This window comes from Lactuca saligna, chromosome 2 (genome assembly GCF_052625555.1).
Source record: "Lactuca saligna cultivar CGN05327 chromosome 2, ASM5262555v1, whole genome shotgun sequence".
Lineage (NCBI taxonomy): Eukaryota > Viridiplantae > Streptophyta > Magnoliopsida > Asterales > Asteraceae > Lactuca > Lactuca saligna.
This window is the reverse complement of record NC_136418.1, coordinates 189,955,745-189,978,447: the sequence shown is the minus strand read 5'-3', so window position 1 is coordinate 189,978,447 and position 22,703 is coordinate 189,955,745. Positions and strand designations below refer to the sequence as shown.

The window sequence follows — 22,703 nt, the reverse complement described above, 5'->3', positions numbered from 1 at the left end:
AGATCAAAAATTCCGAAGAAATTCAAAAAGTTGAAGATACCAAAAACCAAACAACAAGGTGGTGAATTCAAAGAGATCAAAGATCAAATGTCAAAGAAATAAAGAATTTCAAAGAGTTCCAATGTGGTATCATAAATTGTAATTATCTAGATTATGTATGCTTGGGTTGCTCAACCAAAAATACCTTGAGGTTAAGAGGTTTTCTGAGGATGGATTCGGAGGGATGCATAAAATGAGCACAGTTCGGGGTGAGTGGGCGAATGTTTATGAGGATTGTGAGTATTTGGAGTATGGGGGTATTTAGGAAAATTTTAGACACAAATGCATGCGTTGCGTTCTTGGCATAATGACTGGGTTATATTGGAGTTGTCATATGTGGTTCTAATATGTTAAAATTCAGTTTTGCTTGTAATGGGTTTTATACAAACAATCCTATGTGTACATGCAACCCTAGCTTTGGATCTATGTCTTCACTATTAGATATTCAACATTATGAATACACGAATAAAACCCTTTCTATTTTCGAAATTCACATATAAGATTAAATCACATACCTCTTGTTGTTATATTGTAATAACAACTCAAATCTCCAAACCCTTTGTCTTGAAAGCAAGCACCACAAGTGTAATGCCTCTAATGGCTCACAAACACCACAAGTAATTGGAGAAACTATATATATATATATATATATATATATATATATATATATATATATATATATATATATATATATATATATATATATAGAGAGAGAGAGAGAGAGAGAGAGAGAAGAATAGAAATCGGCCTTGGTATCTCTAGAGAATGGGGGTAGGACGATTTCTCAAGGCCAAGGGTCTTTATATAGGGTTGTGATTAGGGTTTCAGTCCTTATCCTCATCCAATTGCTTGCCCACCAACCAATCACAAGATAAGCCTTGAAAAGCCCATATCCTCTATCCCTTGGACGATTTCAAGGATATCTTATCCTTCATTTCATCTAACCTATAATAAGGATAATCATTGCCCTAATTTGTAACTATCACATAATTACAATTCAGTCCCTCTAGTTTAATTAATTACACTTGATCACAAAAGTAATTCGTAATTAATTATTGACCAATATTAATTAAACAAATATGATTTCTCCTTTAATATATTATTCTTATAACATATTAATAAATCATAATAACCTCTATCTTCAACTATTTCTCCAATCAAGTTGCTTTGGTGAAGGCAACCAAAAGGACCATGCACAACCGGGTCAAGTACTTACCAAATATGGTTACAGCCTTAGACACTAATCCAACAGTCTCCCACTTGGATAAGTCTAGTAACCACAAATGTAACGTATACCTCGATTAGCAATCGTAGCTCTCAAAGACGCTGCTGAACTTTGATCTTATCAGTAACTTGTCCTTTAGATAAGGGATCGTAAAATCCTCTGTTTAGATATTGTGCTGACAATTTTATGGAACTAATTGTCTAGCAATTGGTTTCTTGATCTCAGATTTATTCGACATAGAACTTAATTGAACACATCAATTGAGTCCTGACCGGGCCCGACACATAAGTCAAATCAAATCATCGAGCGGCCGTGATATCGCTTTTATCCTCTTAGGATAGAAGTAACAAATAAACTTCAACTTATATGCATTTACTTATTCACCAATCAATTATACACAACAATGCGTTTTATGACATCAATTTACTGATGCAGTTTCGCATTATCAATGCACAACCAATAAGAAAATAATAAACCATATATCTAGGTTTTAAGACCATATGATATTATCATCTTGCGATCACTTTTTGTCATATTCCATAAAGTGATTCCAGCAAGTGCGGGTTTATTCCAATGCTCAAAACCTTTTCATAAGCACTCATGAACGTTGTAGCAAACATTTGCCATGTGTAATACCATTTAGACAATCTACACACCAATTCATGACAGTCTTCATTCATACCTACTTCCAACATATGAACGATTGTGGACTGTTTGAATAATTCGATTATTCTTAATAAACTCAATTATTCTGGAAGTCAAAACATGCAAAGTGAAACAATAGTTAAACAATTAACATAAGACAGTAAATTTACTTATAAATAATACTCCTTTATTTAATCATCATATGTCAATTACATTTATCTATTACACGTTTCAAACTATCTAATCTAAACTAATATCATCCATCAGTCCAATGCTCCTAGCATGCTGCAAATGCTTAACCCTACTCAGTCCCTTAGTAAGCGGATCTGCTGGGTTATCTTCCGATGATATCCTTTTAACCACGAGGTGTCCTTCTTCTACTCGATGTCTAATAAAATGATATTTTCTGTCAATATGTCGAGATCTACCATGATCCCTTGGTTCCTTGGTCAAGGCAACTGCTCCTTCATTATCACAGAAAATTTTCATAGGCTCCTTAATGGTAGGCACAACTCCAAGGTCACCAATGAAGTTCTTTAACCATATCGCCTCCATTGACGCTTCGCTTGGTGCAATGTACTCTGATTCACACGTTGAATCAGCTACGGTTTCCTGCTTGGAACTTTTCCAAGTTACTGCACCACCATTTAGAGTAAAAACCCAGCCCGACTGCGAACGGTAGTTGTCTCTGTCGGTTTGGAAGCTGGCGTCACTATACCCTCTCACTTTTAAGTTATCACTCCCTCCGAGGACTAAGAACCATTCCTTCGTCCTCCGAAGATAATTAAGTATATTCTTGACAACAATCCAATGAGCTTTGCCTGGATTCCATTGATATATATTGACCATGCTCAAAGCAAAAGGCCACATCAGGGCAAGTACAAGTCATAACATACATGATTGAGCCAACTGCGGAAGCGTATGGTACTTGGCTCATCTCTGCTATTACAGATTCGGTACTCGGACTTTGAGTCTTACTCAACTTGGTATTACTCTTTATCGGTAGTTCTCCCTTCTTCGAGTTTTCCATACTAAAACATTTTAGTACCTTTTCCAAGTAAGTATTATGACTAAGTCTTATTAGTCTCTTACTTCGTTCTCTCACTATCCTTATTCCCAAAATATAGGAAGCCTCTCCAAGGTCTTTCATAGCGAAGCACTTCCCGAGCCAGGACTTAACCTCTTGCAGAGTCGGGATGTCGTTTCCTATGAGCAGTATGTCATCGACATACAGAACGAGGAAGCTAACTATACTCCTACTGGCCTTCACATATACACATGATTCATCTTCGCTTCGTACAAATCCAAAATCTTTGACTTTCTCATCAAAACAAAGATTCCATCTGTGAGATGCTTGCTTAAGCCCATAAATGGACTTCTCAAGCTTGCACACTCTATCGGGATGCTTCGTATCAACAAAACCCTCTGGTTGAGCCATGTAAACATCCTTAGCTAACTTCCCATTAAGGAAAGCGGTCTTGACATCCATTTGCCATGTCTCATAGTCATGAAATGCAACAATGACTAGCATTACCCTAATAGATTTTATTTTCGCAACTGGTGAGAAGGTCTCATCATAGTCAACCTCGGGAGTTTGAGTAAAGCCCTTCGCCACCAATCACGCCTTATAAGTGTGTACATTCCCATCCACGTCAGTCTTCTTCTTGAAGATCCATTTGCACCCAACCGTCTTACGTCCGGGTACATTGTCAACCAAATTCCAAACTTGCTTACCATACATGGACTGAATCCCGCTGTCCATCGCCTCTTTCCATTTCTCAGACTCTGGGCCTGCCATGGCTTCCTTATAGCTATTAGGTTCATCTAAATTTATTAGTGTACCATCACTAATATACGTGTCCCCTTCAGTAGTAATATGAAAACCATAAAACTGGGGTTGAACTCTAACTCTTTCGGAACGTCTAAGAGGTAAGGACTCGTCAATTGGTTCAACCGGACTTTCCTCCTCGGGTTGAGCGCCAGCGCTAGAGGTTCCTTCATCACTTGATTCTTGAATCTCTTCAAGATCGATTTGCCTCCCACTGTCTCCTTGGCTTATGAGTTCTCGCTCTCGGAAAACCCCTCTCCTAGCAACGAAGACAACATTGTCATTTGGTCTATATAAGAGATATCCAAAGGATCTCTGCGGGTAGCCAATGAAAATACATCGCTCACTACGAGGTTCGAGCTTGTCATGAGTTTCTCGTCTTACGAAAACCTCACAGCCCCAAACCTTGATATGTGCCAACGAGGGAGCCTTCCCTGTCCACATCTCGTAAGGTATTTTGGCAACCTTCTTTGTAGGGACCAGGTTAAGGATATGGGTGGCAGTCTCTAAGGCATACCCCCAGAATGAGATAGGTAGTGAAGCACGACACATCATAGAAAGGACCATGTCTAACAAGGTTCGATTACACCTTTCTGCCACACCATTTAACTGCGGTGTCCAAGGTGGTGTCAATTGCAAAACTATTCCGCATTCCTTGAGATAGTCGTGGAATTCAAGACTTAGGTACTCTCCTCCTCGATTGGATCAAAGCATCTTGATTTTCCTGCCCAACTGATTCTCCACTTCATGCTTGAATTCTTTGAACTTTTCAAACGTTTCTGACTTGTGCTTGATTAAGTAAATATACCCATATCTACTATAATCATCGGTAAAAGTCACATAGAAGCGGTTTCCATCCTTTGTGGTGGATCTAAATGGCCCGCATACATCGGTATGTATGAGATCCAATAAACCCTCACCCCTCGCACAAGTGCCAGTGAAGGGTGACTTGGTCATTTTTCCAAGCAAACAAGATTCACACGTATCATCTTCCCTAAGGTCGAATGATTCCAACACTCCATCCTTTTGGAGTTGGGCCATGCGCTTCTTGTTGACATGACCAAGACGACAATGCCACAAAGATGCTTTATCCATACTACTGGAAGAATCTATACACAACACATCATTTCCTAGGTTATCTACAACTATAACAATTTCATAAATTCCATTGCAAGGTATTGCTTCAAAGTATAAGACACCATTTATATAAGCATAAAAAGACCCATTCTCATTATTAAACGAATATCTAAATCTCTGTCTAAATAAACCACGAAATGAAATGATGTTTCTTTCCATATCTGGCGAGTAACAACAATTACTCAAATCTAAATTTAATCCATTACTAAGCACTAAAGAATACACTCCAATCTTGGTGACAACCGACGTTCTTCTGTTCCCAATGATTAGATTTATTCTACCATGCTCCACATCCCTATTTCTTCCTAGTCCCTACAAATCAGAATAAATGTGGTACTGACATCCTATATCAAGAACCCAAGAAATAACATGTGATGAATCATTAGATTTAATTGTGTATATACCTGGATCAGATGGCTTGATCTTTCCATCCTTTATGGCTTGCAGGTATTCCGGGCAGCTTCTCTTCCAATGCCCTATTTTGTGGAAATGATGACACTTTGCCTCCTTCGGGTTAGGATTGGGCTTAGTAGGATCAACCTTGGTCCCACTAGAAGAAGAACCATCTTGGGACTTTCCCTTGCGGTGGCTCTTTGACGGAGTCTTCCTCTTCTTGCCTCTTCCCTGCCCTATAGCCAAAACAGGAGCAGTGGATGGATTGGGAGTTGGTGCAATAGACTTGTCCTTTAGGTTGCTCTCAGCAGTCCTTGGAGTTTGATTACGGTGACCTCTTCCTTGTTCATGTGGTAGGTCATCCTAAATTGGTTGTAGCATGAAGGCAAGGAGTGAAGAACAATGTAAATAGCCAAATCCTCCCCAAAGTTAACATTTAACTTGAGAAGATGATCGACATATCTCTGCATCTTTTGCAAGTGCACGGTAAGAGATTCTCCACTTCCCATCTTAGCGGTGATCATATTTGTAATGATCTCATAACGCTCTTGCCTTGCGCTTTGATGATACCTCTCCATTAAGTCTTGATGCATTTCATACTGATACATGTCCTCATAGGACTTTTGGAATTCTTGGTTCATGGTGGCTATCATGATGCAATGTACTTTCGTTGCATCACGTTCGTGGGTCTCAAAGACAACCATTTCAGCGGGAGTGGTGACTTCTGGATTGATCTTCTCGAGCTTTTCGTCGAGGACATACTCTTTGTCCTCGTAGCATGTAATAGTGCGAATGTATCTTATCCATTCGCTAAAGTTCGCTCCATCAAAAGTCACCTTTTAGCAAAGACTCATTAACGTGAATGAGTTAGCAGCAACGTTGTTTGCGTTTGACATCTACAAATAGAAAGGACAAAGTTGATTAGAATTGAATCCCTAATTAAACACCCAAAATGAAAAATTAGGGCTAGGACCCAACAACATTATTCACATATTAGAAAAGGGATGTCGTAGTCCAACACGCACATAATTTGGAGGTAAGTGAATGACGATTCACTAATTCTTCATCATGAAAAAACATAGGCTTAGGTTTTAGATGTATTGAGAATTCCTAGAATTTTCTTGGAGATCCATTGAACCTTTCAATGGCATGTTTAAATCTCGATATGCCCCTCTCGTTTATGATTGGGATGCCGAGGATCACAAAGTGGGTGTGAATAACCATGCAAATCCACACGGTGCCTTCATTGTTACAATCACCTATTCGATGTGCCGGTAAACCACACACGCTCCACCGAACTATGATAAACAATGAATCACCCTTTGCCACCTTCACTCAGAACCAATTAGTGTGTCGGTTAACCACACACGCTCCACTAACTTCTTAGCAAGGGTGCAAAGTGTAATTTCATGGAATTGCATCAATTCACTTTTCCTAAAGTAACTAGGATTGGGAATTTGAAAAACATGTAGTTACTTTGTATTTTAACATTATACTTTTAATGAGGAGATAGAGTTGCCCTATCCTACCCGTTCGGCGAATGACCCTCCACCAGTCAAGCAAGAGGTGGGTGTGAGTGTACACCCATTAAGCACCATTTTATAGGCAACAACCTTATACCCACCTTATAGACCGGCTTCGTGAATGAGGCCTACTAATGGTAAGACTAGCAAATTTAATTATACACACACACACACACACACACACATATATATATATATATATATATATATATATATTTATTAAACTTGTAATAATATAATAGTATAGGGTGTATTTTAAACATTTCAAAATACTAGGGTTTTAATCATCAATTTAAAATTTTCGAAATTTAATACAATTTAAATTAAAATTTTAAATATTAAAACTCTCTTGATTTAATAATTACCATAAATTAAACAATTAATTTGAATTATTAAATCACAAGGGATTTATTAAATCATGAGGATAATTACCATTTATATATTTAAAATATCCAAACCCCTTGAATCCCTCTCTAAATCTCGAAAATAAGGGATAGGATAATGCAAGATCTTCAATTACCATATTTAACAATTAAAGGATAATTACAAGATATGAGATTATCCAAATCCCTAAAATTTAGGATCTTATCTTGGGGAAGGAGGCTAATCTCGAAATCTAAGGGTTTGCAAACCCTAGATTTCGAAATCTTGGATCAAAGGAAAGGATTCACAAAACCTTTCATGATATTTTCGCAAATTAGGGTTAGGAAACCCTAATCTCGAAATCTATAGCCTCCTAGGGTTTATTGGCTATAAACCCTAATTTTTCAAGTTCATACATTTGAATATACTAATTGAAAACAAGTAAAATAATGGCTCTGATACCACTGATGGGTTTTATACAAACAATCCTATGTGTACATGCAACCCTAGCTTTGGATCTATGTTTTCACTATTAGATATTCAACATTATGATCACAAGAATAAAACCCTAATGTACAATGCTATTTTCGAAATTCACATATAAGATTAGATCACATACCTCTTGTTGTTATATTGTAATAACAACTCAAATATCCAAACCCTTTGTCTTGAAAGCAAGCACCACAAGTGTAATGTCTCTAATGGCTCACAAACACCACAAGCAATTGGAGAAACTATAGAGAGAGAGAGAGAGAGGAATAGAAATCGGCCCTGGTATCTCTAGAGAATGGGGTAGGATGATTTCTCAAGGCCAAGGGTCTTTATATAGGGTTGTGATTAGGGTTTCAGTCCTTATCCTCATCTAATTGCTTGCCCACCAACCAATCACAAGATAAGCCTTGAAAAGCCCATATCCTCTATCCCTTGGACTCCTTCAAGGATATCTTTTCCTTGATTTCGTCCAACCTATAATAAGGATAATCATTGCCCTAATTTGTAACCATCACATAATTACAATTCAGTCCCTCTAGTTTAATTAATTACACTTGATCACAAAATTAATTCCTAATTAATTATTGACCAATATTAATTAAACAAATATGATTTCTCCTTTAATATATTATTCTTATAACATATTAATAAATCATAATAATCTCTCTCTTCAACTATTTCTCCAGTCAAGTTGCTTTGGTGAAGGCAACCAAAAGGACCATGCACAACCGAGTCAAGTACTTACCAAATATGGTTACAGCCTTAGACACTAATCCAACAGCTTGGGGGCAAGCAAAAGTCAAGTGTGGGGTATTTTGATATTTGCATAATTAGACATATATTTAGCATACATTTTTATTCATTTTTAGCTAATTATGTGTATAATGTGGACAAAAGGTACTTAATAATGCTTAAATTTTGTTTTCAGTCCAAAAGACATGGTTGGAAGTGAAAGGGAACAAGGAGAAGAAATTAGAGACCAAAGAATGAAGAATGAGGGACAAAAGCTTTTCTACTCGGCGAGTACCCAAGAATATTCCAGAAGATAAGTCAAGACTCCTGGCATGAGACGGATTTTAAGCATCTACTCGGCGAGTTGGGTCTTCTACTCGCCGAGTACACCCTGTTTTGTGATAATTATAAATATCGAACCATTATCCGAATGGAAAAGACTTTTGTCAATTTTGAGAGTTGGACCTACGAAAAAGAACCCCTTAAAGAGCTGAGAAATCCTAACCTTCAATCCTTTGAAGAATCAAGGAAATTTAGGTTATTCATTCCACTTAGCCTTAGGAATTAAGCATGTTTAGCTTAGTTGAATTTGTTTTTGAGTTTGTTTTTGCTATGACTATGAACTAAATTCGTTTTGTTTCTGTTGGGGAAGAACAAGTTACTCCTATGGTTTAATTATACTTTTTGATTGATTGTTATTTGGTGATTTTATTAAATTGAGTTTGTTAAAGAACCTTATGCATTAATAACAACTATTTTCTGTTAATTGGAGGGAAATTAAGCTGCATGAACATCTCTTAGTTGTTAACCTCACATGTTATGTGAACACTTTATCATATGGTGTGACATCCCCAAAATCACGGCCAGAAAAGACCGGTTTCATTTATGCTTTTAAAATAATTTCAGAGTAAATCCTTTAGATTTAAAAGAGTTGTGGAATTTCTTCCCAAAAACAAAATATGATAAAATTAATATTTATCAAAGCATTTCATCAAGAGATGCAATTTCATTATATAATCAAAACTCGGGATGTCATGTTCCGATACAGACCATAAAGCATAAACGATACCATTACAAGTCATTCAACAAATATATCCATATACAGACTTGTAAACAAAACAACTCGATGATTCATCCATCTTATGCCCTTGCACCACTTCCTGTAATACAAATAAAACTGAGTGGGTCAGGCTTGGGAGCCTGGTGAGCATATAGGGTTTTCAACCCACAATAAATAAATTATATTCAATTTCACCAACCAACAATAACCCGATTACCCATTCCCGTTATCCTCACTTTACGTCCCTAAAACAACATCTATCTCAAGGGACCTAATCTAGGATTTTTCATTGGGACGGAAATTACTGCTAAGGGGTTTCCTCAACAATAGATATCCTAAAGGCAACCATGAGGGGGATAGAGTACACCGGTGAACACATCGTTCACAACACCTACAGGTTATGAACCTGCTAGCGTTCCACAAGACTGTCTAGAAGGAGTCTATGGTCGTTATCCATACTCCGCTGAATAACTAGGTCAACAACAACAACATCGAGGCCTCTCATCTATTTATCACACACCAACTATCTACCCATGTTCTACCCAACATATTAGTAGATAAGAATATATATTTTTATACACAGTTTAAAACCTGTATAGCATTCTCATTCAATACATATTCCACATAACAGATGAGGCACACCCACATAACACGTATTTCATAGAGAATAAAGCATATCTATGAGATAGAAGAAAGTGAATACACATTCACACACATAACCACAAAATTATACACATAACACGTATTTCGTATAAAATACTTCATAATTATGCGTTAGAAGAAAGTAACTACACACTCACTTGATCAAAAGATGATCGGGCAGCACTACGACTTGCAGAAGTAGTATTCTTCAGTAGATCCGGAAGATCTCCATAAAAATCGAACTCCTCGCGGGCAGAGCTTCGGCTCGGGAATCACACTTCTCGGGATCTTTGGGGCTCGAGGTTGATACCGGGGCTTCGGGATATTTTTCTTGCACGTAAATCGATGCAAAATGGGGTAAAGAGGAGAGAATTTTGCAAAAGAAGCCGGCTGCCCTCGCATGCCTTTTATAGAGGCTGAGCCTCGCGCGTACGCTGGGCGTATGGGGCTACGCGGGGCGTACGCCTCGGATCGTCAGAGCTTGCGTCATCGGCCCTCTTCGTCATTGCATACGAACTCCAAACACTCGAGTGGTACGCTGGGCGTACACCAGTACGCTGGGCGTACTTCGGATGAGTCCGGTGACTCCCCTTCGGATAATATCGGTTATAATAAATAAATTTAAATATTAATTATTTAATAGACTTTGAAAATTCATATCTTCTTCATACGAACTCCGTTTTGACGTTCTTTATATCCACGTGCAGGTGAGACTACGCTCTACAACTTTCGTTTAGACTCCGTCGGCTAATTTTGACTTTATTTTTATTATTTATTTTTAGGAGGCCGGGACAGAAAACTTCGTTATAAATTCATAACATCTTCGTCCGACGTCCGTTCTCGCCTAACTTTTCATTGTTTCGCTACTAACAACAAGATCTTCGATTCTCGTTTAGATTGTTTCGGCTAAAAACCGCTCGATCTCAAATCGAGTATTCGGGCTGCATACTGCCAAGTCGAAACTTCAGAAAATCATAACTTCCTCATACGAAGTCAGATTTGGGCGTTCTAGATATATTCGGAAACCTCGTTTCAACTACTACAACATTATCCAAAGATACCGAGTTTATTTTACACTTCAATTTTGACGCTCATTTTATTCTTAATTAATCATATCGCATAATTAAGCAATTAAGCATGAAACACATAATACTCAAATAATACGTTCTTATTATTTTAAATTGGGTTACAAAGGTTAACCTAGACTATTACATTGCTATAAATGGTAAGCCCAGAAACACAGGCGTTACATATGCCTAGGAATAATGAATATGAAACTAAGATTAATTAGAGAATGGGTAAAATAATGTGTAAGCTTGTTTGAGAAACCAACAAACAAGAGGTTAATTGAAACACCAACTTGATTAACCAATTACAAATCTTATTTAATCCAAACAATTGAACTAAGGAATTAATTAGTTTAAACAATTGGCCACTGCTTGAATTGATTAATTGTCTAAGGGTTAGGAGTAATGAACATGAACCTAACCACTATAGTTGGTAACCAATAATAATTGATTTATCATTTAAATAACCATATGAGTGAATTGGTTGAACCTAAACAGAAACCCTTTATTAAATTTGGTGAATTTGTCATTTGCTTTAATTGTTTAGTTAGTTAAGTGCTTAAGTGCTGTGTTTAAGTTTCTAGTCTTGTAAAACTAGAGAAAAACCCTTTTACTTTTATTATTTGCTTACTTAAAATTAGTTATTAGATTAATTTCCGTTCCCTGAGTTCGACACCCTACTTATCCAACTATACCACTAAAAGACAGGTTTACTGCCTTTGTGTGCTTAATTTATCAACTAAAAGTAGGATTAAAACTAGCTCGTTTCACAAACATCAGGTAAAAATTAAAATACCATTATACCATTTCCAAACTAAACCCAACTAAACATTTCTCAAGGTCCAAAATAGCCCAAGTAAACTTCTGGGGGTACGCCACACATGCTCCTTTCTTACGCCCGCGTACTGATTGTTCACAGAAAAGGTTGTGGGGAAAAATCCGTGATGCCCTCCATACTCAGAGGTTATGCCTTATGTAATCCTCTGTTGTCCAAAACCACTTTTAGGCTATGAATACATAAAGACTAAACGTCTGACTCATATATCTTAATCTTGGGAAGGTCTTAAATGATAAAGTCGACAACTTTAAGCTTCTTCATGGCTTAATAAATCCCAAAACCAAACCCTAAGTCCATAACACTCTTTAATAACCTCAAACTCTTGCATGAATGAGAAATAGAAACACAGTCTTCATTTTTATGACATAAGATCCTTAAAACAACATAAAACAATAAAGTTGAGCTATGGAGTTTCTTTTACTCAAAAGAACCAAACCATAGGACCAAAAGTTATGCAAAACTAAACCCTAGCCTAGATCTAAACCATATAACCATAAAAGTGTGAGCTATATACCTCCAGAAGTTGGAAAATGCAAAGAAAACTTTGGATCTACAAGCTCCAAGCCCACCAATCACCAATAATGAACTCTTTCTACATCTACAATGCACCAATAACGCTCTAAAGGTCTGAAACAAGCTCTCAAGGGTTAGGGTTTTGAGGTGATAGAATGAGGGAGTGGAGGCTGAAGGTAAGGAATGCCTCAAGGACTTAAGGTCCTTTAAATAGGGTCCAAACCTTAAAAAGTAGAGTTTGGGATCTATGTGAGTACGCCCTGCGTAGTCAAAGGAGTCCTCTACACCTTTTAATGAACTACACCCAATGTGTCCCCCACGTAAGGACCAAAAATGTATTTTTTTAAACTTAAAGCCATAATTGAAAATAACTAGAAAAGACAGGTGTTACACAAGAAATGTCACTTTCTTCATCAACTTGGATGATGATCCTAATACATTTAAAGAATCCATGTCGTCTATAGATGCTTCTTTATGGAAGGGGACCATCTAAAATGCCCAGTTTCAAATCGTTTCCCGTTGCAAGGTGATGATTATGGAGTGGGTATTAGCAGTCTTAGGACCATTGAAGAATTTAGATTTGGGCTTATTTGGAGGTGGATGATGTAATTTGGATGATTCGGGTGTCCGGTTTGTGTTTTGTAGCCAAAGGGTATTTTGGTAATATGTTAACTCAGGCTTTTATGGAAATCAGATGTTTGTTCAGGAAATTTTAAGGAAAGTATGAGTTGATTAAAGTGCAGAGTTTCTCGTTACCTTTTCATGGATATATGGATCGTCGGAATCAGATTTAAGATTTATAATGAAGAAGTTTTGGCCTTTGGAATATGTTAGGTTTTCAGGGGAAGTCCTAGTACGCAGGGTGTACCTAGGGAGTATATGGGGCATATTTATGTGAAGGGCATTACGTGGGGCATAGTGGAGTGTACACTTAGCGTACTGCAAGGATTGGATCGGGGGTGCGGGACCTCGTACGTTGGGTGTATGAGGAGTATGCGGGGCGTACGAGGGGTAAAGGAAAACCCTAATTTTTGATGTTGTACCCTATATAAGCACATTAAGTCTTTAGGGATGGCCTCTTTACTAGCCTCCAAGTCCCCACAACCCTAGAAATCGTTCCTTAGCCTCCATGGTGGTGTTTTTGAGCTCATTATGTGCATCTTCGTGATTTTGGGTCATTTTCAAGAAGATGGAGTTTGGTGCAAGGTTGTGGATCATGGAAGAGCTTATGGATCCTGATTCTCTACTTCATCTCCATATTGTTTGACTTTAAAATCTATGAACTTGTTCATTATTGGCTTTGATATATTTTGTATGAGTTTGGTTCCTCTTTGGCCCTATTAATGAGATCTCCTGGTTTGGCACCACTCCAGGAGTTATGAGTTGCCACTCTTGGTGTTTCTGAGGTTCTAGTGCATAAAGTTGTTACCTTTAAGGTATAGATTCATCCATGCAAGATTTTATGTCCATTTGATGAAAGTAGGGTGTTATATTTTGAATTTGGGTTCTTTTGGGGCATGCATAGTCACCAAGTCAGTGCATTATGGTTCTAGACACTTGTTTAGACTTGGATATATGGTTTGGGCTTCTGATCTTAAGCATTAGGAGATTAAGGTTAATTCTGGCTTAATGGTGGAGTACGTTGGGAGTACAAGTCCGTACGAATGGCGTACAACCCAAGTTGTGTGTAGGCTTAGCGTACAATTGAGTATGCCCCGCGTGCTCAGCCTGTTGGGCTTCATAACTTTTCAACCTCGGTTGGGTCATATCTTTGGACTTTGTTGCTTTTGGCCTTATTGGGCCAGCTATAGTCAAGCTTTTGGGCTAAGGGTTTGGACTAGGAAAATTATTGGGCTTTAGGGTAAGGCCTGTGAAGCGGTTTGGGCCCAATTTGGAAAATTGGGCCATAAATAGAACTTGATTGATTATTTGGCTTTTGGGCCTTTTCAGATTGTGAGTTCGGGACTTAGTCTTGGACCAAGCTAGGTTAGGGGTAAAATGATCTTTTTATCCCGAGCATGGACTTATGGATATGGATTGGGGCCTAATTGTTAATTGGGTGGTGTTTTGGTATTGATAGTTCGGGATCTGTCAGCTAGCATCCATGGATTTTCTATGTGACTCGGCAGTGCGAGGTAAGTTTCCTCACTGTATTTAGCGGTTCGAAGGCACCAATGTTGGCCCACGATGTGTTATGCTTAGCGTTCTTGTTGTCTGCGTAACTCATGCATGTGTTATGTGTTTTATGATTATACCAGGCGGGGCCCGATGCCAGGCGGGGTTTAATGAGTATATTGTATGCTAGTTATTTGTATGGGTTTTAATATGATTACCGGGTACGACCTAATGCCTGGAGGGCCCCGAAGGCTAGTATGTATGCTATTTATGTTTGTGATCATGGCATGTGTTGTGTGTTCATTTCTTTATATGTTTATATGGGATGGGGCCCGATGCCAGGCGGGGCCTGATGATTGAAAGATCTTTATATCGATCGAAGATCGATGCCTGGCGGGGCCCGATGACAGGCAGAGCCCATTATGTGCTTAGTTATGTATGATATGTGGTATTTTGGGGAACTCAGTAAGCTTTGTGCGTACGATCTTCAGTTTATGAATCAGGTGCTTCAGTTTTTAAATTGAAGAGCTCGAGATGATTGTAGGACACACACCACATGTTTTCGCATTCTATGATTTACTCTGATTTAATGATGTTTTGCTAAATCTTGACTACCTTGGTTTATGGAAATGATATGTATTAATGATTTATTAAGTCTAAAAACGAAAATTTTATGTCATTATTTTTGGGACGTTACACTATCAATGACAAAATAAACTCGATTATGGGTAGTGAAACTTGGAAGTTCGTAGATCTACCTAAAGAAGAACCAAATGATCTAAATATATTTTTAAAATAAAATTATTATCTAGATGGATCATTATTTATATATAAAGCAAGATTAGTTTCTAAAGGATACATACATTGAGAAGGTATCGATTGTAAGAAATATTAGGGTTTATGGTGGAGATTTGGATACCAACTTGGATTGTGAGAGCACTTTTTGAACTGATATTTCAACCCTATGTCTGAGTCGTAAGAAATTCAGCCTAGGATAATCCAAGTGGACACTTACGATTCGAGGTAAAGAAATCATAAGCCAATGTGCTAGAAAAATATTGTGAAAGTTTGGCGAAAATGAGAGCTAAATTTCGTGACCCTCTTCTGAGATGGAAGAACCGTTATTATATTAATTGACATTAGGGTTGGGTCGTCATTAGTTGCTTTGGAAGCAAGTTAGAATAATCCGAATTTAATAATGATTTAGGGTTACTAGCCAGGGGCTCTGCCCCTTGGACCCCGCTAGGGGCTCTGCCCCTAGACCCCGCCAAAGGGGCGCTGCCCTTTTTGGAAACCCCGGACCCAGGGGCCCTACCCCTGGACCCCCGACTATTCGTCGAACCGGCTTCTAATTCGATCTTATACATGTGTGCACTCCGCACCAACCCGTACATATATTATAGTACAGATTAAGAAGTCCATTAGTTCACATGTTAGTTCCAGTTACATAAAATGATATTATGTCACTAAAATCACCAACATCAACTACTTCGACACCTATACTTCGGGTTCTAAGATATGTTATATTAGAACTCTTATATAAATCTTATCATTGAGAAGATTGTACAGACATCAAATAAACATGAAGACAACATTTCTAAATGACTATTTCAATGAGGAGATTTATTTGGAACAATCACCAACATCGAAGAAAGCTCCAAACGGTGACATAAGAGATTTTACGCTACTGTGACTATTTTCTGTTTTCAACACAATAGTGCTTAGAGATGTATTATTTCAAATGCACAAACTAATAACGAGTTTTTATCCGTCTATGTGTCTGTCATATGTTGGTTATTAACCCTAACAAAATTGATGTGATTATATAACAATATCATTGTAATTTTGTTTTCGGTTATCATTTGTTTCCATAACTTTTAAACCAAATTAGGAATAAAAATTTGTTTAGACAAAGAAATATAGAATTGTTTTTCCACTTTTAGGCTTTTATTACTATATCAGGAATCTTTACGTTTAAAAAAATCTGCTTTTAACTTTTAAAATATCAGTTTCGAAATAAATTACATTATCCCCAGATATTTTTCCATCCTCCTCTAAAACATTTCTCTTTCATCAATGCTGGAGTACAGCATTGTAATGTACTCGCTTTCTTCAGTCGGTGACTTTTAACACGTGTCGAATATTAGAAGCGAGTGCTATTCACTCGCGTTAATCCGCGTTCTTTATATTTTAGGAATAATGCAACAATACCCTTCCTCTATAAAACCCTCCACCGGAACAGAAAATTGCGATTTGGAGAAAGAGAGATTCGTTTCACGGAGGCGTAATTTTCCTGCAACACGACGCCGGAACCACCCTAATCAGATGGACGCTAAAGAAGTCGCCGACTACCGATGGACGAATGAGAGACACCTTCATTTCTTAAACTCCGTCGAGGCTTCGTTTGTTCAGACAATGCTCGGAAACAACGATCAATTTCGTCGTATGGATAGATGCTTGCCGGATGATTACGAATCGACCCTAGACTCGAAAGCTAGTAGCACGAAGAGAAGAAGACGACGACATTCAACATCAGGTATAACGTATATGATGAGACAGTTTTCTCTAATTAGGTCATTGGTTGATTTTTTTTCGTATGGTAATATAGATCTTAATTTGTTTTTATTTCTATGGACAATATTCATTCAGATAAATCACAAAGAGACAATTAGTTGCTGTATCAACGATTATCCTAACCTAATCCTCTGAAAAGTATATTTATGACTATGTTAGCCTATATATGGAAATTTATGTCTGACAAAGCCGCATTTAAATGGACCAAATTTATCTTATCAAATTAATAAATCACATAATTTATGGTAAAAGTATTTCCACTAACGTTTTTTCTTGTTTTTTTTTAATTAAATTTCTTGTGTTGTAATACCAAGAGTTTATAAAAAGGTCTAATACATACATCAAAATCATATATAGGTTAACTGCCATTTAGTTTTATGAATGTCCATCAACTCATAAAACATTAAAAGGATATGGTTGCTTTTTTATATAAATATTCAATTGAAACACAATTAATCAAATAATTAATGTAGAAAGGTATTATTTTTAAGAGTTGGGGTGGTATTATTGAGTGGTGGTCACACGATAATTGAGTTTAATTTGACTACTTAAAGCATATGTCTTCTTATAGAAGATATTTCTATGGAAAGTTCCATTTGTTTATGCAATGTATTCCTTTTATCGTTCTTTATTCACCACAGCTTTTCATTTTCATTTATTTCAATATGAGACGCCTCGTGCTTCTATTATCTGCTGCTATCTTATAACCAACTGGGGCATAGAAGGGGCAAAGTGGGCTGTCCAAAAAAAAATTTTATTATATATTTTTATTTAAAAATAACAATTTATAATAATGATAAGAATATTTGATTTCTCAGCGGTGCTTATAGCTATAAATATAACATAATATATAATATATAATATATAATATATAAAAGTATGTTTCAAAACAATTATCTTCCTTCATTTATTGGAAGGATTATTTTGGTTTAATTTAATCAGATATTTTGGATTCAAGATTAAGAAGCGGTCCAAGAATCACAAGATTACAAATCCATCCTGAAAGTCGAGATGATCAGGTTTTTCTATTTTTATTCTTTCTTTCTTGTATCTTATATTTAATTAATATATGAATGACTACGGAATATTGACATGAAACAAAAAAAAAAGGTTGTTCCACAGATTGAGAATACGAAAAACAAGCAAGATGAGGGAGAAGGCCAAAAATTTGTCATGACAACCTCCGCATCCTCCATGTAAATCAAGTCAAATTAATGGATCGTCTTTTCATAAATTCTTATGTTCAGTTGATTTCATGGTTTTAAGGTTGGGGAAATTCTTGGTGTTTTGTTATTGATGTAGACAAGTGTACGTTGGTTACGTTCTGTGCTTATTTAAAACTAGAATTCATAAGCCCACCACATATATTTATTCTTAGCTTTATCATCTATATTTATATATACAAATATATATATATATATATATATATATATATATATATATATATATATATATATATATATTTATTTATCTATATTTATATTTATATTTATCTATATCTATATCCATCTATACATCTATATTTATATCTATAGCTATGTCTATTTATATCTATATATCCTTTAAAACAAATATTTTTCTTTTATTTTTATACATTTGAAACCACCCTAATTTAATTGATACCATCCAAAAAACTTTTTTATTAATGATTAATAATTGGTTATTTAATGTAAAACACATCAAACATTACAAGACGAAATATAAATACAGTAAATAATAGGAACCTTTTTGTCAGCAAGGCCTAGGATGAAAAAGAAAAAAGATGCATTTTTTATATTTTAATTTTTTATTTTTAAATAAATATATAATAAAAAAATTAATCCCTATGCAGCTGTCCATTTTGCCCATCTTTCAACACCTCCCATGGTATTTGTCGTATTTTGCAATGCTTAAGGACCTCTAAAGAAGAAAAAAGAATTTTCTATGGGTATTTTTTTTCATTTAAATTTCAAGATTTTTTTTTACCAATTGTTGAATGTGTAGTTCCTTTTAGTATGTCACATGTTATCTTGTAGGTAGAAACTTTTGCAAATAGATGCACATAACTCCATTCACTAAAGATATTAATTTCATATTTGAGTTTTTAAATTAATTGAATAGATTTGGTTTTTATCATCCTTCCTTCAATAATAGAAATTATCTCTACTTTCGCTACTTGGCACTTCTATATGTATCCATGTGTGTAAGAATTTTTATTTTTCTAAGAGTTTTGTAAAAACCATTTTAATATCTAAGAGTATTAAAATAGGTGGAAACCAGTGAAATACTCATCGTTGGGACCACAAGGTGGATTTGTTGAAGCCCGGAAGGTATTGGAAAATTTGAGGTCATGTTAGCAAATGCATCGCTACATATAAATTATATTCAATTTAAATGTTAATTGACCTTAGCTTCCATTAAATTCGTGGTTTCCTATTTGATATTATACAATATCAGATGTGAACTAAAAGAATGTCACAATTATTTTTAATGTTAAAGTGGTAGAATGGATATCAATGAGTTGTCATGTTTTTCTTCAAGTCATGAGAAGGTAAAATTTTTAGTTTTTATAATTTTTTGTTTGTACATATACATTTAATCTCAACCTAAGTATTTTTGTGACAGAGGGTTGTTTGTATTAATTTATTATAGAAATTAGATGTTTGTATCTAGATTATGCCTATGTGGTTTTAGTCTGCCGATGTTGAAATATGAAAAATACTATGATACATAGATATGCATTTAAAAAATAATAAGTGCATCACATTAGTTACCTAGTCGATGATGTTGTAGACTACAAAACAAATATAAATGTAACTTTGTGCATTTTCCAATGACGTTGTCTGGATTGAAACAACGCAATTGAGATGTATGGTGATAAACACACATACGTTTTGATATGCTGTAATATTTGTTAGATGTTTTTGGTTTTGGTAGAAAAGAACACATCAAATACAGCTAATAACATTAATATATTTCTAAAAATGAAAATTATATTTTGAATAACATGTAATACTAGGGTAAAATATGAAATGTGTTATGATATAAATATCAATAATATATATTAATTTTAATATTTATTTATTAAAATTATAACTATATAATTTAATGCAACGCAAGGTATGAGTATTTGTCTAGTTTTAACATCATAAAGATGAGCTATTCGCTGAAATAATTATTTTAGAAGTGATACGTATCGATAATTATATTTAGATATTCTTCATGTCTATAAAAAAAATTCACTTTCTCTCGAAAAAAGAAGATACCACAAATTTGTGAGATATTTTTCCAACATATTTGCGGATTTTGAGAAGTGGAAAAAAGAAATTGATAAATTGATGTTTGTGATAGTTACATGACCTCATTTTTCTGAAGTAGTAATATCCAAAATATTGATGTTTGAAAGATACGGAAATGAAATAAATAACCATGAGAATTAAAGTCATAGATAAATTGCAAAATGATCAAAATAGTAATATTAATTTTACATGACCAACAAAGAAAATAATGTTAAACATGCTATTTATATAATATATAATGAATTTAGAGTGTTTATGGTGCAAGTGAACCTCTAGATACACTATAATAATAACTCAATAAGAAGTTCTTGTATGCACTTAAATAGAAATAATATACAAGAAGCCCTTGTGTGCCCTTAAATTTTATAATAAGACTTAATTTATTCATAATTGGAGATCTAAAACGAATGAGAGATAGGCTTATAAATAAAAGTGGTGGTCTATATAACAAAGAACATTTAGAAAAAGAAATCATATAAAATAAATTTATGATGAAGAAGATATAGTCATTTAAAAATAGGTGGTTCAAAGTCTAAAAGTGACAAACAGAACACCCTATTCATGAGTTAATAACTCAAAATAAGGAAACTTGTAACCAATAGTTGGGAAGAAGAAGTTGTAGAGCTTGTGGCGAGATTTCCAGAGATATTATACTAAAAACTCAGACTTTAGATAAGGAAGTTGTGGATAATGGAAGATAAGGAAAAAGTTCAGTAAATGAAAGATTTAAATTGTGTTTGGTGCGTCACAACTAGTTGATAAGGTAGTTTATTTTTTATGTTTTTTTTATATGTTTTTATGTTTGAAAAATAAAAAAGTAGCTTATAAGCTAGTTAAAAAAAACAAAAAAAACAAAAAAAAAAAACAAAAAAAAAACACCCTACTTAGGTTGTGTTTAGCACACACCACAACTAGCTGAAATATTAGCTTATTTTTCGATATTTTTTAAGCTGTCATGTTTTGCAAGTCAAAAGTAGCTTATAAGCTAGCTTTTTAAAAAACTACTTAAACTAATTTTTTAGAAAATTTTTAAAATTTTCCAAATATACCCCTTAATTAATTATAAAAACATATTCTTTTAAATGTTTTTTTTATGCCATTTCACATTTTTAGCTAGTTTTACCAAACATTATTTTTTATCAGCTTGCTTTTCAGCTATCAGCTAGCTTTTTATTTAACAACTAGCTTTTCAGCTATCAACTAACTTTTCAGTTAACAACCAGTTTTTCAGCTACTACGTCAAACATAACCTTAGATTAGCTTTCCAGGAGTTATTATTATTATTTTTGTTATTTTTATTTTCCAAATATATTCCTTAATTAATTATTGAAACACATTCTTTTAAATGTCATTTATTTAATTATATATCTTTCAACTAGTTTTATCAAATGTTATTTTTTTTATTAGTTAGTTTTTCAGTTAATACGTCAAACATAACCTTAACACCTCGTTTCCGAGTTCAACTTAACGAGAGAAAGAAAAGGAAACGGTGGAAATGAGAAGAAAATAAAAAAAATTGGTGTTCCCGAGTTTCATTAAAGGAGGAAAGTAGAGGGAAATAAGAGGATCATTTTCCCTCCTAACTTTCCTTCCGATTTGGGAGGATTTGGAAAGAAAGAACAAAATGATTCATTTTCCTTCCACTTCTTTCAAACTCAGGAACACAAAAGAAAATTTTATTTTCCTTTCCTTTCTCTTATTTTCTTTCATAACTTTCTTTTCTCTTCTTTTGTTAAACTTGGGAACGAGGCGTAAAAATATTTATAGGTCCGGAAAGAATTCCAATGTAGACTAGGTACCTACTTTAGTGCTTAAAAATGATGAATTCATCAATATGTTGAATTCGTTTCTTTCTATTGTGAGAGTTATTTAGTTATCTTAATGTGTTGGATTTATTCCTTTCGTTGTGGGATTTATTAATTAACTGTGTTAGATTTATTACTTTTATCATCTATGAAGTTTAGCTAAAAATTACCTTTATAGAGTAATCTTGGTCCTTCTATATGAGCAGTTTACTTAGGAAAGGCCCGTAAGCTTTCAGTTTTGAGTTAATATCTTTATATAGTTAGTTTCAACCCATATTTTTTTTATTATATATTAAAAAAAAAAAAGTTTTAGTGACTAACTAATTGACCTGTACATTACACTTACAAGTTACAATTCATTAAGACGTTAACCGTAAGTTTTGATTATATTTTGATTATGAATAGAGACTTTTTTTCGTACCCCCAATTGTTAT

General features: G+C 35.0%; 1 protein-coding gene across 1 annotated transcript; it reads left to right on the top strand.

The window, feature by feature from the left end:
- The first annotated feature begins 16,811 nt into the window (after positions 1-16,811).
- LOC145030525 (uncharacterized) lies at positions 16,812-18,563 on the top strand. The gene is made up of 3 exons (XM_078978879.1): positions 16,812-17,148; positions 18,129-18,205; positions 18,297-18,563. Exons 1-3 carry the CDS (start codon positions 16,812-16,814, stop codon positions 18,384-18,386), a joined length of 504 nt encoding a protein of 167 aa, XP_078835005.1. The 3' UTR covers positions 18,387-18,563.
- The last annotated feature ends 4,140 nt before the right edge of the window (positions 18,564-22,703 follow it).